This window comes from Bombus pyrosoma, linkage group LG13 (assembly GCF_014825855.1).
Source record: "Bombus pyrosoma isolate SC7728 linkage group LG13, ASM1482585v1, whole genome shotgun sequence".
Taxonomy (NCBI): Eukaryota; Metazoa; Arthropoda; class Insecta; order Hymenoptera; family Apidae; genus Bombus; species Bombus pyrosoma.
In genome coordinates this window covers 6,703,700-6,717,860 of record NC_057782.1, presented here as the reverse complement: position 1 = coordinate 6,717,860, position 14,161 = coordinate 6,703,700, and the positions used below count along the sequence as shown (strand labels likewise).

The window sequence follows — 14,161 nt, the reverse complement described above, 5'->3', positions numbered from 1 at the left end:
AAATAAGGCTCGCAGTTCGTAACTGTATACATATAGTACGTGTAATACGTACTCACGTATATATACATGGAACACACAACACGTTTAACGTTTGATGTACATAAATACGCGATGATTTTTCGGATACTGATCAAAATTTCACGAAATAGTTGCCAGTAAATATCGATTCTGATACTATTTCAAAATTTAAATAATCGAAAATCAACGAAATAATTTATCGATTCTATTAAGTACTTGTTAAGGAAATTGGGACATTTGAGCGGTAGAAATTATTTAAAGTTGGAAATAGTATACGAAACGCATCCGTGTTCGTTTCATCCTTTTAGTCCCTTAATCGGTATTCTTCAACCTATTCCGAAGGAAATAAATTAATCTTCCTTTGTACATTTATACAAGTGGCACGAAATCATCAGTGCCTGTCACCTTGTCCAAAAAATAAACTATTTGCTGGCTTTCAGACGCCGGTGATACTGTGTAGCCAGGGTTTAAAGTAAGTTGTTCTCATGTAGACACCTGGAAGATATGGTGCAGCACATGTTATTCCATGGGACACCGTGCCTACCAAAAACCATCTTCCGTCTGGTCGTTGCATCACCAGTGGACCACCACTGTCACCCTGTGAAATAATCAAATGGAGATAATATTAAAATATCGTTTCCTTTCTTTTGTTCATAAAAAGACAAACAAAGACTAAAACAGGGCGAATTTATTTTATAATACGGCGGAAAGGTTATGCAAAATAGGGGAAGGGATGCAAAATACTTTTCCAAATAGAACCCAGGAAAGGTATAATGCGTATCTGGACATTTTAGTAAATTTATAACAACAGTATATGAATGTTACTAAAATGTATAAATTAATTAAACCAACAGCAAAAACAATGTTTCTCATCTTCTTGCAGAATCGACGCAGAATAAAGTTTAATTACTTGTTTAGAAGTCGATAATCGAATCGCTATATTCCTATATTTCACAGGAATATTTTATACGAATTCTATGCATTTTTGCACATTTGAATTTCCCATAAATCCATAAACATCCGTAGTTTAGTAAGAAATTAGTGACAAACTACTCGTATAGTTTAATGGGTTCTAACGAGAAGTTACGTTGTTTTGAAGATACCTCGCAAGAGTCTTTTTGTCCGTTAGCATATCCGGCGCAGAGGAAGCTGTCGAGAATCAACTTGGAGTGTCCACCTGTCTGGAACATTTCTTGACAGACAGAATTCTTGATTATGGGCACTTGGACCTCTTGTAGAACAGATGGTACGCCGCCATCTGCAAATTCAGATTATTTATAAGTATGCTATTCATAAATACGTTAAGTAAAATATAGCACAAGTAGGGACGATACTAACTGTACTTCAATCGGCCCCAGCCAGTGACAGTGGCCATTCTACTCGTGAAATCTATACCATCTTCGGGCATACAAATTGGGACAATGTGAACATCAAATTGTATCGGTGTTTCCAGTTCCAGGAGGGCCAAGTCACTCTCGAACGTCGTTGGATTATAGCCTCTATTGACGATTACTCGTCGAACGTTCCTTGTTACGCTCCGTTTTGCTTCCAATTCGCCGGATAGATCGAATTCTCCAAAAACGGCTACCAATGTCGCTAAGAATCTGTAAAACGTTTGTCGATACAAATTTTCTATATCTTTGCATATTACGCGCTTTAAGCTTCTCACGAATGCATAAAAATCCACGATCAATTCACGCCGTTGACTATAGGTAGAAAGTACTAGGACATTTCATATTACGTTAAAAAAGAATTAGTATTTTACGTTTCTATCGTAAGGCTGAAATAATAGATTTAGTGAAATATCGAATAAAAATTTAATAAAATAATTAATAAATAGATCTAAGTAAAAATCAGCTAGCGTTCTAATAATATGAAATATGGCCACTAGTGTATGGACAATATGGAACGAATATACCAGATAACATTCTAATCAAATATAAATGAAAAAATACGCTATGGAAGATATTGGACATACCCTGGTTGACAATGAGCTGCAGTGATGACGTATTTGTCCGTGATCAGTACACCACCGCACTTATTCTTCGTGAAGAGACCCAACCAAGTGGCTTCTCGGACTAAAACTTGCCATGGCCATTCGCCAAAAGTCGCTGCTTTACCACCGACGATTCTTCCAGTTTTAACCAGAGGTCTTATGCCACATTCTGTAGAAAAATAACAACATTTAATGAAAGGTAGCAATAAAATTTATACGGTAAAATTTTTGCTCGATTACGCCGATACATCATGAAATTTCAAATATAACTTATTATAACAATTAAGTAAACAGCACTCACGAGAACGAAAATCATTCGAGGACGTGATCTGCGGACTCGCGGTGGTCCCGTCTGCACTAGAAATACTAGTTTCCTCTTCTTCCGCCACTATCAGCTCCGTGCTTGTAGCCAGCGTTGTAGTAGGTTTTCTAGTTGGTCTAGTACGTTTCGTTGTAACCTGGGGTTTCTTCGTGGTTGCAGCAGACCCACTAGTTGGTTTCGGTCTCGTCGTTGCCGGTTTCGAAGGACGAACTGGTTTCTCTGATACCGATGGTTTTACAGTTGTCGGACGATTGATTGGTCTCTTCGTGGTCGTTGGTTTCTTCGTCGTGACGTACGAAGGTTTCGTCGTTGTTGAGGGTTTTCGCACGGGTTTTCGCGTCGTGGTAGTTGGCCTCTTTGTTGCAGTGGATGGTTGGTTGGATGTTGCAACCGATGTCCCGTTAACGCGGTTGTATACAATATCTTTGAGATCCTGAATAAGATTACACGAGATTAGTCTTAGCCGTTGGATTAACCCTCGTCTCACGAAGGCTGAATTGTTGTCGCGAGCGCTGAATATTCCATGTTATAGCAATGAGTTGAGTCAACGAGCTTTTTATCCCTATTAAAGTAGAATTATTCGTATAGTTTAACTGGTTAGCCGAGGAGGCCGATTTAGCTCGTCACTTAGATTCCTAATCTCTCGATATAATTTTTTTCTTTATAGATGTATTATTATCCAAAAATAATCACCTTCGATATAAATAGACGTATATAAATAGCGGTATCATTTTCATCACAAATAAGTTTCATATTTATATTTGGAAAAATTAAAATTCATTCAACTGAAATTAGTTTGTACGATTTCTATAACTAGAGAAGGTTTTGGTTAATAATACATAAATATAGAAAATAATAAACGAGATATTTGCACGAATTGGACCAACATTTGTAAAAGCAATAAATAGACCATAAAAGTAAATGTAAAATTAATACCTGAAAGTTGCCTTGCAGAGACTGTACAATCTTGTTCACGAACGTGTCGACTTTGTTCGTAAGAATATCATCTTCGATGAAGGTGGGTGTTGGAATATCATTCTCACTTATCATCTCGATATCTGGATAACCGGTGTTATTAAAAGTTTCAACGATGGTTGGCTTTTCTTGTTGCGAAATTGGTGCTGATATATTAAGATTCGGATTTCTGACAGGTGGGAAATTGATCAGGTCATCCGGAGCAGCCGTTTCTTCATCGCAGTGTGGTAGAGCAGTCGTTGCTTTGAAGTCCATCATCGTTGAAGTGGTAGGATCTTTGAAGACTAGAGTGTTGACAGGTGTTAAATCGTCGTCTGGGAAAACCAACGGAGGACTAGATGGTCTCAAATGGAAACTCGGCTTGCTCGACCATGAAGAAAGGGTAGTCCAAATTGTAGGTCTCTTTGTTGGCAACTTCTCGGAATTTGACTCTAATTCAGTCTCAGTGACGACAGATTCTGTGCTATAGCTACTGTTCACCATTGGCTTAGACGTAGTCCCGTCTTTCACGTTGACGCTGAAGAAACTCGTCGAAACCACGTTATTGGTAGCAACATTGGAAATCACTGTACTGATATTGTGAGTTATGGTTGTCGAGACGCTTGGTTTCCTCGTGGTAAGCGGACTTGGTCTCGTCGATCCGATTGTAGGCCTAGAAACTGTCGTACTAGGACCAACAGTTTCGCTCACCGGTCTCCTTGTAACCGCTTTCTGGGTAGTATCAGTAGTGAATTCTGTACCAAGGGGACCTAGGACAATCACAGTCGGCGCAGGAGGATTCGTCGTAGTCGCTTTCGTAGAATAATCCGAAGTACCGATATTAGCAAGAGTCGATTGACTCGATGGTCTCGACGAATGAGAATTGGAAGTCGAATACAAAGCGAAGGTCGTGTCTGTAGGAACTGTCTCGTAGCTGTAATAATTCGATGTCTGTACCGGTTTATAAAAGGTGTAAGGGAAAGTTTGAGCGGTAGTTGGAACGGTAGGAGCTTTCGTGGAGATTCGAACCAACGATGGTTTCGAAGTTTCGTCGATACTGACCCATTTATTAATGGATGAGTTCGGGGTTTGAATCGTGGTTCCCGAACCTGGTTTCGTTTCGTTCAGAATGGAAATTATATGATTAATCGCTAGCTCTTCCTTATCTACTATGTCGTCCTTTTTGTTGCCAGACGGTGCGTCATAAGTAATTGTTGGCACTTTTACTAGATCGTCCTTTTTGTCGCTTAAAGTAGTCATCGGCGTGGTCGTTCTCCTGTTCGTAAACTCGGTAGCCTCCACGTTCTTCGTCGACACTCTTTCTTCTATCGTGCTGATTTCTCCAAAGTTATCGATCGCAGTTGCTTGAGGGAGAGAAGTCGTCGTGAGTCTCTGTGTGCTGGCGTACATTTGGGTAACCACCGGCAATCTTGTCATCGACGGCGTGCTGAGTTTTTGATCTGTCGAGGTAGAAGACATCGCGTCATGCATCGAAGATGCTGATTGATCCGAAAATTTCATCCACTGTGTCGTCGAAGTACTTTGGTAAGTGGTGTCGTGCAGAGGCCTCTTAATTTCCGTAGTCGATACACTTTCGGTCACTTTCGGCTTCTGCGTGCTGTTCAAAGTTTCAGTCACTTTCTTCTTCTCGGCACTGGATTCGACATTAGGCTTGAACAAATCATCGGGATTATTTGTCTCGTTCAGCATGGTTCCGTTTTCGTTTAATAGTATCGTATCGGGCGAAGTGTGATTATTCTGACCCAGTCCTTGCGAAAACAAAGCTGGAAGTTGGTCAACCGGATCCGCTATCTGAAGTATTTGATCCGGACTCAGCAAAGTGGTAACCGGATTAATGGCGGAGTTGTCCTGGTGATTCTGAACGTTGTTGTTCGAGTCGGAGTGACTCAACAATCCTGGCAGACTCAGATCGTCTAAAACGTTCTGTTGACCCAACAGAGCTGGAAAATCTTCTTCTAAGTGACTTATGTCTGGTTGAGCAGGTACTTGTGGTTTTTCCGCATTTTCAACGCTGTCGTGCATCTGCGAAATTTCGGACGATGGTTTGGTGGTCGTCGAAGGCGCTTCGAACGTTGAAATTTTAGTGTACGTTGTTCCTCCGTTGTTCGCTTGATTGGACGCGTTAGGCGGATCAGTTTTGACGGTATTATCCTGGGACATAGTCATTCCAAGCGGCGTACCGTCTGAATTTAACAAGATCGGAATATCCGGGACGTGATCGATCTCGTGTACGTTGAATATTTCATCGGGGCTCGGAACGTTTTCGACGTTGCTGCCAAGCGAATTTTTCGGTGGCAGTTGACAACATGCACCGAAAAGGAACCCGTCCACACACGCGCCGACCACTTGCCCGTTTCGACGCGAGCATTCGTAATTGAACATGCATATCGCGGGTTCATTCGACTTTACTCGGGATGGTATCGTTGGCTGGCACGCTTTTGGTACTATTCTATATCCGCCGAACAGTCTTCTGCCTGTAAAAGGAAATCGTCGTGCAAAATATCTTTTCAAGTATTGACGTTCTACGAATTCTCGAACGCCCGTTTGATCCAGTTACGATAGCGGTTCGCGAAACAAGGCGAACTTTTATTATTCCAATCAGGGTGTACTACTGTAATTAGCGACGAGTCTGCAACGGTTCACGATAAACGAGTTGAAAACGAAACTAACTGGACTGGTTTGGTATTCGGTCGTTGTTAAGGTCGTGCGAACAAATATGCAAAAACATTCGTCCTAAATTCTGTCTTTGATTTTTGAGAGAAAGCGGCCATTTATCCGCGGCCTACGACTTGATAAATTTATTACGTGGATTTTTGAATCTGGGCCAATGTGTGTGAAAATGCCAATTCCAAAGACAGAAACTACAGCGTTAAACGTTTCCTTATGTCTTTATACTCATAAAAATCGGCATTTAGCGTGATCGGTTATGCTCAGGTGACTAAGCCATACACGAGCAAGCATGTAGGCTTTGCACGTGCCTTCTTACGTGTCTGCATACTACCAATATAATGACCTACTAACGTGAATCGTCCGTAGACGAGGATCACCAGGATCCTTCCGGCGTTCCAGATTTTTGTTTAATTTTTCACGGACTTTCGTTTTGTGTCCAACTATATCACGAACAACGTGAATTCGGGTACGTTACAAATTCATATTTCAACAATCAGTTTGATTTATAAAGAATTGCAGGCTCTTAAAAATTATTTACTCGAGAGGTTTTTGCACACATAATTCCTAATTAAAGAACAAAGTGCTAGGCAACAAAACCCGTTATTTTCAACACACAAAAAGACGAAACGATCTTTCTATGGAATACGATAAATTCGACCTTTGGAATTTTTATCAGATACATCGTGCTCTAATAACATTTTGTTCCACTTACTTTCGACGAACGTAATTACAAATTTTACTAATTAAATGAACGCGTTTCTCTACCCTTCTAGGGTATAGATACGTTGCCGTATCGATTGTGCAATACGTTGGTTAATTTATTACGCAGCGCAAACAGGGTAATAAGACTATTGCGTGATATTTAATTAGCGACTGGTTTAGGAAAATGGAACTGCGAAAATGGTAAAGCTCGTATTTAGGGCAAGTGTCCTTGTTGATTAATAAATCCTGAAACTATTCTTCGTCAGGGAAATCGATCAAAATTGTTTCTGCTTCGTAGAACCTGTCTTCGCTTAACTATTCCGCATTCAATTGGTTTGTCAAAGTCGTTGGGGCGTTATGGATTTAATATGAAACGACGTATCTGTGACCATCGGAAGATTGCTTTAAATATTCAATATAAATGCTTCGTATGCGTGTGACACTTTGTAGGGATATTCGAAATTTCTGTCGTCTATTGAGAACGCGCGAACATGCATTTAGAATGAGATACGCGCACGTATAAATACGCGACTCGTGGAATTCGCGACTTTCGAAAGGAAGTGAGATGTAAGTGGAATTTGGTGTCAATGTTGGTACGTGTGCGATTGTTAAAAAGTAACGCGTTTATGTGCATAAGGGTATATGTATAAATAGACAGCGGGTATTGAAACTCGAAACTTCAACGATTCGTATGTAATTGGTAATGACTGCAATTGAAAAACTGTGAAATTACTCTCGGTGGAAAGTACGCGTGGGAAGATACGTTTGTTTCACCATGCAGACGCAATCAACGCAGAGATAATTACAACGTGGTAGACAGTCCACGTGTGAGACATGACGTTATCGGTTAAAATACTTTAACGAATGCGCGCGAGTATGCAGCGAACCGAGATTGACATTGAATTATAGGATTCCGTGCGAGTGGAACTTTTCATCGACCTCTGACATTTTCATCGGTTTACAATGAATAGAAGCGTACTATGGAAAAATATTCTGTCTATATGTATTATCCCATAATCGAGGAGCATTCTGGTAAAAGAACCCGTAAGATAAAACGGTGGATCGAGTAAATTGCATTGGAAGTTCTAGTTCCAGTTTTTTTAATATTAATAGACTGCAGGCTTCTACGCATTTGTGGGAAATATGCATAGAATGCACATAATACGCAAAAATATATAAAATATTTAAAATATAATACTCGTTAAAATATTTAGCAGATTATATTCATATAATTATGAAATTTTGCATAAATATCTGCAGTCTAGATATTTTAGCTACGTTTGAATTAATAATTATTAGACCGCGGATTTTCATGCATTTATGGGAAATTTCAAAGTGTTAAAGTGCATAGAGCGCATATAATATGCAGAAGTATATGAAATATTCACGATACAGCACGCGTTATAATACTTAATAGATTAGACAGTTTCTTATGTAAGTTGCATCTTTTTAATTATATTCGTAGAATTATCAATTTTTGTATAAATATCTGCTGTTCGGATGCTAGCTACGTTTGAATTTGATATTTATAAGCAATTTCAAGGTGCTAAAATGTATAGAACGTACGTAATATGCAAAAATAATATGGAATTTAGTACGTAAAATGTATTCTTAGTTTCCATTCCTTTAATAGTAGGTATTAAGATGTTTCATAAATGGATAAATATACCTACACAGTCTAGTAATTGCAGAGGTTTTGAAAAATTTATTTTTTTTTTTTTTTGTGTATATTTACGAAATAAAGAAAACTTCTATAATTCAACTATTTGACTAGAAAATAGACTCGGTGTATGTACATCGTAGATGCTTATCATAGATCTAATGTATACTCTTTTTTTTTCAGAAAACTCCTTAATTTTCATTCTGCACAATTTCTGACGAATAAATTAAGGTCGAAGATTCTAATGAAACAATTACACTTTTCAACGTGAAAGGCAACTCACGTTTACGGGAAGCTTTCCATAGTTAAAAATAAAATCGCAATCATCGTATTCACTTATCGCAATCCATTAATTCTTGATCTATCTTTAGTCGCTCGTTATATAATTTAATTGTTACCTGTGGCTTGGGGCACGTAAGAACGTGAAATAACGGACATCGAAGAAAGGATGACGAGTAATAAATGGATATTCTTCCCGACAGCCATCTGTAACGAAAATTTAGATCGTTTTGTTAGAAAAAATTATTTGCACGATTAATCTCAAAATTATTTAAACAACGATTACACGCTGCAGAAATGAGATGTACATATACAGTGGAGCTTCCCTTATCTTATCCGATTTAATAGGCAGACGAAACTCTTTGGATAACAGAATTTACGGATAATAGAACAATCACTTTTCTAATATGAAATCTCGCTTATTGAAACACAGATTAAAATTAATTGATTCTTCAAATATTTATTCTCCAAATATTTGGTGATCCTATATGTTCCTGGCTACTAAATTATAATTCTTTCAACACAAGTAATGTTCCGTACTTCAAAGAAATATTATCGCTTTTGTTTGCTGTTTCCATTTGTATAAAGTCGTTAATATTGTCGTCGTCGCAATGAAATCATCTGATAACACCAGTATGTTTAAGGTTTTTCTAGTATTACTAGCATTTCAGGAATCTACACGCTTCAGATTAGACACTTTCATCATGTACACTCATCATTGTACATACATCATGAACATCATGTATTTTTGCTAATTCTGTTGCACTTACACTATTTTCGTATTTTCCGTTATGTCGTATTTTGTTTTTTATAGTTAAAACTATTAGTTTCACACTAAATTTTTATGATGAGAATTCACTGGATCGAATACAGGAAAGAATACTTTGTATACTTTGTATACGAACACTAGCAAAACACGTACATATATGAAACGGAAAGAGCCATCCGTTACTGGGAAATGTCATGTTGGGATAATAGAACGTTCGGATGTTAAGAGTATTCGGATATGGGAGGTTCTATTCTATATTAATCGTCATTTCAAATCTACTTACACACATTGTAGATATGTATACTGCCTTTTGTAACGGTACAAGAAATTAGTATAGTGAGTCGCAACAGCTACAAAATATAAACTAGTTTGTACTCCATCTTAATTTGCAAGTTATTCCTTTACAACTTGTTCTCGTGAAATATACTCCAAATATTCAAAGAGAATCTACTATGCATAAAATATTTCATCACTGTACCGTATATATACTCTCTTCATGCATCTATTTAAAGGAAATTTAAAGATGCAAAACTGGAATGCAAATAATACATATAAAATAGAAAATTGAATGCGTATTACATGGTGGGATACATTGAATATCTTAAGTAGAGTAATTTCCCATAACTTTAGTGGATGAGACGAATCTCTATTTAGATTCTATTTCTTTATCTCCATTCATAAAGATACAAATTGGCATGAAAATTTAAGATTATTCGTCGCGAAAGTGCTTGAAATCTTCTACAGAGAAACATAATATCTTTACTTACTGTTTAGAGGTGTAAATAAATTTACCAGCTAGCTGTATATCTTAGATTCTTACTAAAAAGAGAAACAAGATCATCTTTTTTAACGAGTCAATTAAAAGAGCAGATCCTAGGGTAGTGATAAAAGGTAACGAAGAGGTTCGGAGAAATGATGAGAATCCACGGTGCTTCATGGCAGCGTCTTGCTTTTTCTCATCTGACGATACTTTCCGATATTTACACGTTCACGTGCGTGTCTCGAAGGTGAACACACACGGTATCCCTTCGTGTCCCGAAATCCCGTTACACAGTCGGTTCAGAGGCATTCTACGTATCACGGCTGCGTAATGCTAAACAGAGAAGCGAGAACGACGACGATGAAGAAGAGCGAAGGAAATACAAGGGGCAGCAGACCATTGCTCGTGATCTTGCGTTGATGCGCGGTGAGGAAAGGGGCCGTGAGAAAGACGAAGAGAGCGAAGAAGCTGATTGCTCGAACGTTGCTTCACCAAGCCACCGGTAACCTAGTTACCAATTCCCCCTCACTGTCCTATTCTTCGCCGTTCGTCTGACCTTCTTAACAACCATAAATTCGATCTTGTGCGTCGTAATAGCGAATTAATTTTTCATTGACAAGACGGTGCTGCGACGAAAGCTTCTTCAAAGATAAACAGATTTCTCGTTTCACTGTAGGAAACTGCGTGACGTTCATGGACGTATTTCAAACGGTTTCATAAATGATCGAGGTAGTTAAATGCTTAACTGTCGACTATTTTTTCGCGTGTTCCATGCTAATGTGAAAGCTGCTGTTAAAAATAGCAGAAACAGCGGAGTGGAAGAGTGGAGGAAGATACCGGTATTACAAATTATTGATTCTTTGTGGTATCCACTGACTTTTCTTTCTTTTGTCGCTGAGTGTCATTACTTGCACGCGATGCTAGGCTATGCGCGGGAGCCGCGTCGATTCATTGGAAATTCGTTTTCTATTGGTCGATTGACGATTCACGAATGCCACGCAGAATGCGTCAGAAATTTATTCTCTTATATTCTCTGTTGACGTTTAGTATTGTAAATGGGGATCTGCTAAACCTACGCGAATGCTATTAAATGCAACGTTCCGATTCCACGATCACAGAGAAAGTATTATGTTGACCCGGCGAAATCGATTACATCGTGTTCGTTAGCTATTGCGGATGATTATACGTTACGGCGTCCTCGTGGTGAGAACATTTCACGCTGATAACGTGACAATAGTTCCCTTTCGTTCGTCGTTTATTCACGCGCTATGCAAGCATGCTATACGCGCGTAAATACGCGGAAGTCACTTTCCTTCGAACCGTCCCGTTTCTCGGTCTTCAATTTCAAGTAGTTTCGATCGCGACAAAAACAGGCCGGTAGCAAAGGACGATAATTATCGTTAACTATCTTTTCATTCCTGTAGAATAGTTAACAGTTACTACTCAGACAGAATCTCTGCCAAAGATGCAGCGATAGCTTTTTAACGAGACTGCTACTTGCTTCTGTTCGCAAACAGTTGCGCGGTGATCTCTGATTGATCTTCGTATACCGGATGAACGCTTATTCGATTCGTTCTTAATGAATTGTAAAATGTAATTTTAAAAATACGAGTTTCATGCACGGAGGTATCAATAAAGCGAAAGACTGTACCAATAAATTAAAATTGAGTTTCGATTCATGAAGAACCCTACAAGTACAGACATTGTGTTCTCTCAGGAAAAGATACGAACGACTCACAATTTATTAGACAAAGCGAAGGAAAAATCCTGTTCATCCAACGTACAATGCCGAGGATAATATTTTACGTTGACTCGTTCTTGAAAGAACGTCAACCATCTTGCCTGGACGCATACGAAGAGAGGGCACACTGTATGCAGTATGCGCATGAAGGTCCGGACACAGTCACGATCTTGAGCTGCTCGCAGCTTGCGCAGGATAAGAGTCAAAGAGTAGACTCGAGTGCCTCGAAAATTCTTCGGCGTTCATTGGCCGTTCATCGGTATATGGGTAAAGGCTTATACAAGTGCATGAACACGGGTATGCATGGGATTCTGCGCACACCTGTGCACGTAAACCCGAGAGAAAGCTCAGTTCGATTCTACTTCATTATTGGATCTGGGTGACCCGATTGGCTTGCCTTCGTCGATCAACCGAGAGATGCTTCCTCGTCATCGTCATCGTCATCGTAATCGTCCATTCTTTCTTCTCTTGGAATCGGATCGTGTAGATCTGGTCGCGATAGTTCACTCTTTTCGGTAGATCACATTGACATAGCCACGTAATGTCTTTGTGTCTGTCGTATCTAGCTTTGCTATGGTTTGTGGAACTGTGCTGACGTTTTCGTCAATTAAACGCGCAGGTGCTGCTCCTAGAAATTGTTTCCACACTGTAACGATGCAATTACGGTAGAGACTGATCGATCAGCTTAGCCCATTAATCCATTAAGGACCAACGTTACGTTAATGACGTATTAAATTTGCAATTTTTTTTTTTTCAGTCACTTTACGTTATCAAATTCTGCGTTTTTGCTACTTTGCGACTATCCAAGGAAATTTCAAGGATTCGCTTAATATTTCCTTTGTCACCATTTCTTCCACGTAGATTTTGCAGTTTTATGAGATCTAAAGAAATTGACGTATTTGTAACATTGTGTCAAGGGAACGCTGGAGAAAGCAACACGATGGATAATCGAAACAAATAAACAACAGGAAGCTCATCAAAAATACAAGAGATGCGCAATGATATTTAGAAACGTACTCTGCTTTCACTTAAGCGCCTCGAATACTTCGTACTTGATCATTCGTGCAAAACCGATCACCGCCTCCGCACGGTTCAAGTCGAATAACTCGAACGATGGTCCGAAGCCTATCATCTCTTTTCTTAAGAATTGTAGAAAGTGATAGTTTACCCGTATCCCATATCGAAATGGCGTATAGTCGAAGAAACGTTGGTCGGTGAAGGAACGATAAAGAGTCAATGGCGATAGCGTAGTAAATTGGAGCAGAAGGAAATGTTCGATGAGAGCACTTTCTACAGTTGCTATGTACGTGCCGAAATAATGATGTTACTTTGAATAACTCGAAAGGGACAGTGCGTCGTCTGCATTTTAAGAGGCTCGAAAAGTGGTGCCGGTATGTAGGGCGATAAAAGCAACGCGAACAGTCATTTAACCCAGCTAATCTACGCTAGTCACGCTGACAGAAAACGATTATTAAGAAGATGTGACGATAATTACAAGGAAAATAATATAAGCGCGCGTCATATTATATTACACGTAACTTGTCACGAGCCTATGTTTTTGCTCTACTATTTTGCATTGTCTTTGCAATTTAGATTTCTAGATCGCGCGTAACGCACGTGTAACATCCCGAAAACGTATTATTATTTAAGAGGCTGCTTCTTATCGATGGGAAACATCTTTATTGTCCCTAATAGTAATCCGCTGGATTCGTCGATCTGTTGAAATGGAGCGACAGGAAGAGTCGCGAATAAGCGTTAAACGCACAAATCAACGAATAGGATTGGAAAGAGTGACACGAGTCGTCTGTGTGCTGACAACCGTTACCAACTTACCACTACCTGCTGCTGTGGCATACCTAACTTACAAGTTAGGTGCACACACGAACCGGCGCGCGTGTACTACTCGTAGCAGGTCGTAGCAGCTCGTAGCAATGTGTCAGACGCCACTCGGGGTCAATGCGAGAAATTTTATTCTCCCCGATCGAATCTCTTCGATCGTGAACTGTCCAAGAACGCAGAGTTTCGAAAACGCTGGGATCGAACTTCATCGACAGGAAACTTGCACGATAAAAAGAACCGGAACCAGTTTGTCCGATTGAGCTAAGAAAGAGGTGAATGAACGTCTAGCTTTATCTCGCATGTTAATGATCGAACACCGTTCATCTGTAGCCGAAATCTGTTAACAGATCAACTATCTGCAAAATAGCTGGAACATTGACTTTCGATAGGAACGGGGTTATTGTCGTTTCCTGCATGATCAATTTGAATA

The 14,161-nt window shown here is 39.4% G+C and overlaps 1 protein-coding gene across 3 annotated transcripts; it reads right to left on the bottom strand.

Annotated features, from left to right (window-relative positions):
• Positions 1–16: 16 nt before the first annotated feature.
• Positions 17–13,730, bottom strand: LOC122574263 (serine protease filzig). Of its 3 annotated transcripts, none has more exons than XM_043741652.1 (8): positions 13,726–13,730; positions 8,742–8,829; positions 3,273–5,785; positions 2,316–2,769; positions 1,997–2,183; positions 1,357–1,622; positions 1,122–1,276; positions 17–616 (listed from the first exon to the last, which is right to left on the bottom strand). In XM_043741652.1, the coding sequence occupies exons 2-8, from the start codon at positions 8,827–8,829 to the stop codon at positions 455–457; spliced, it is 3,825 nt and encodes a 1,274-aa protein (XP_043597587.1). In that variant the 5' UTR covers positions 13,726–13,730; the 3' UTR covers positions 17–454. The 3 variants fall into 3 exon arrangements, with proteins under 3 accessions (XP_043597587.1, XP_043597588.1, XP_043597586.1); XM_043741653.1 differs by lacking the exon at positions 13,726–13,730 and adding an exon at positions 10,159–10,258; XM_043741651.1 differs by lacking the exon at positions 13,726–13,730 and adding an exon at positions 9,675–9,719.
• Between the last annotated feature and the right edge of the window lie 431 nt (positions 13,731–14,161).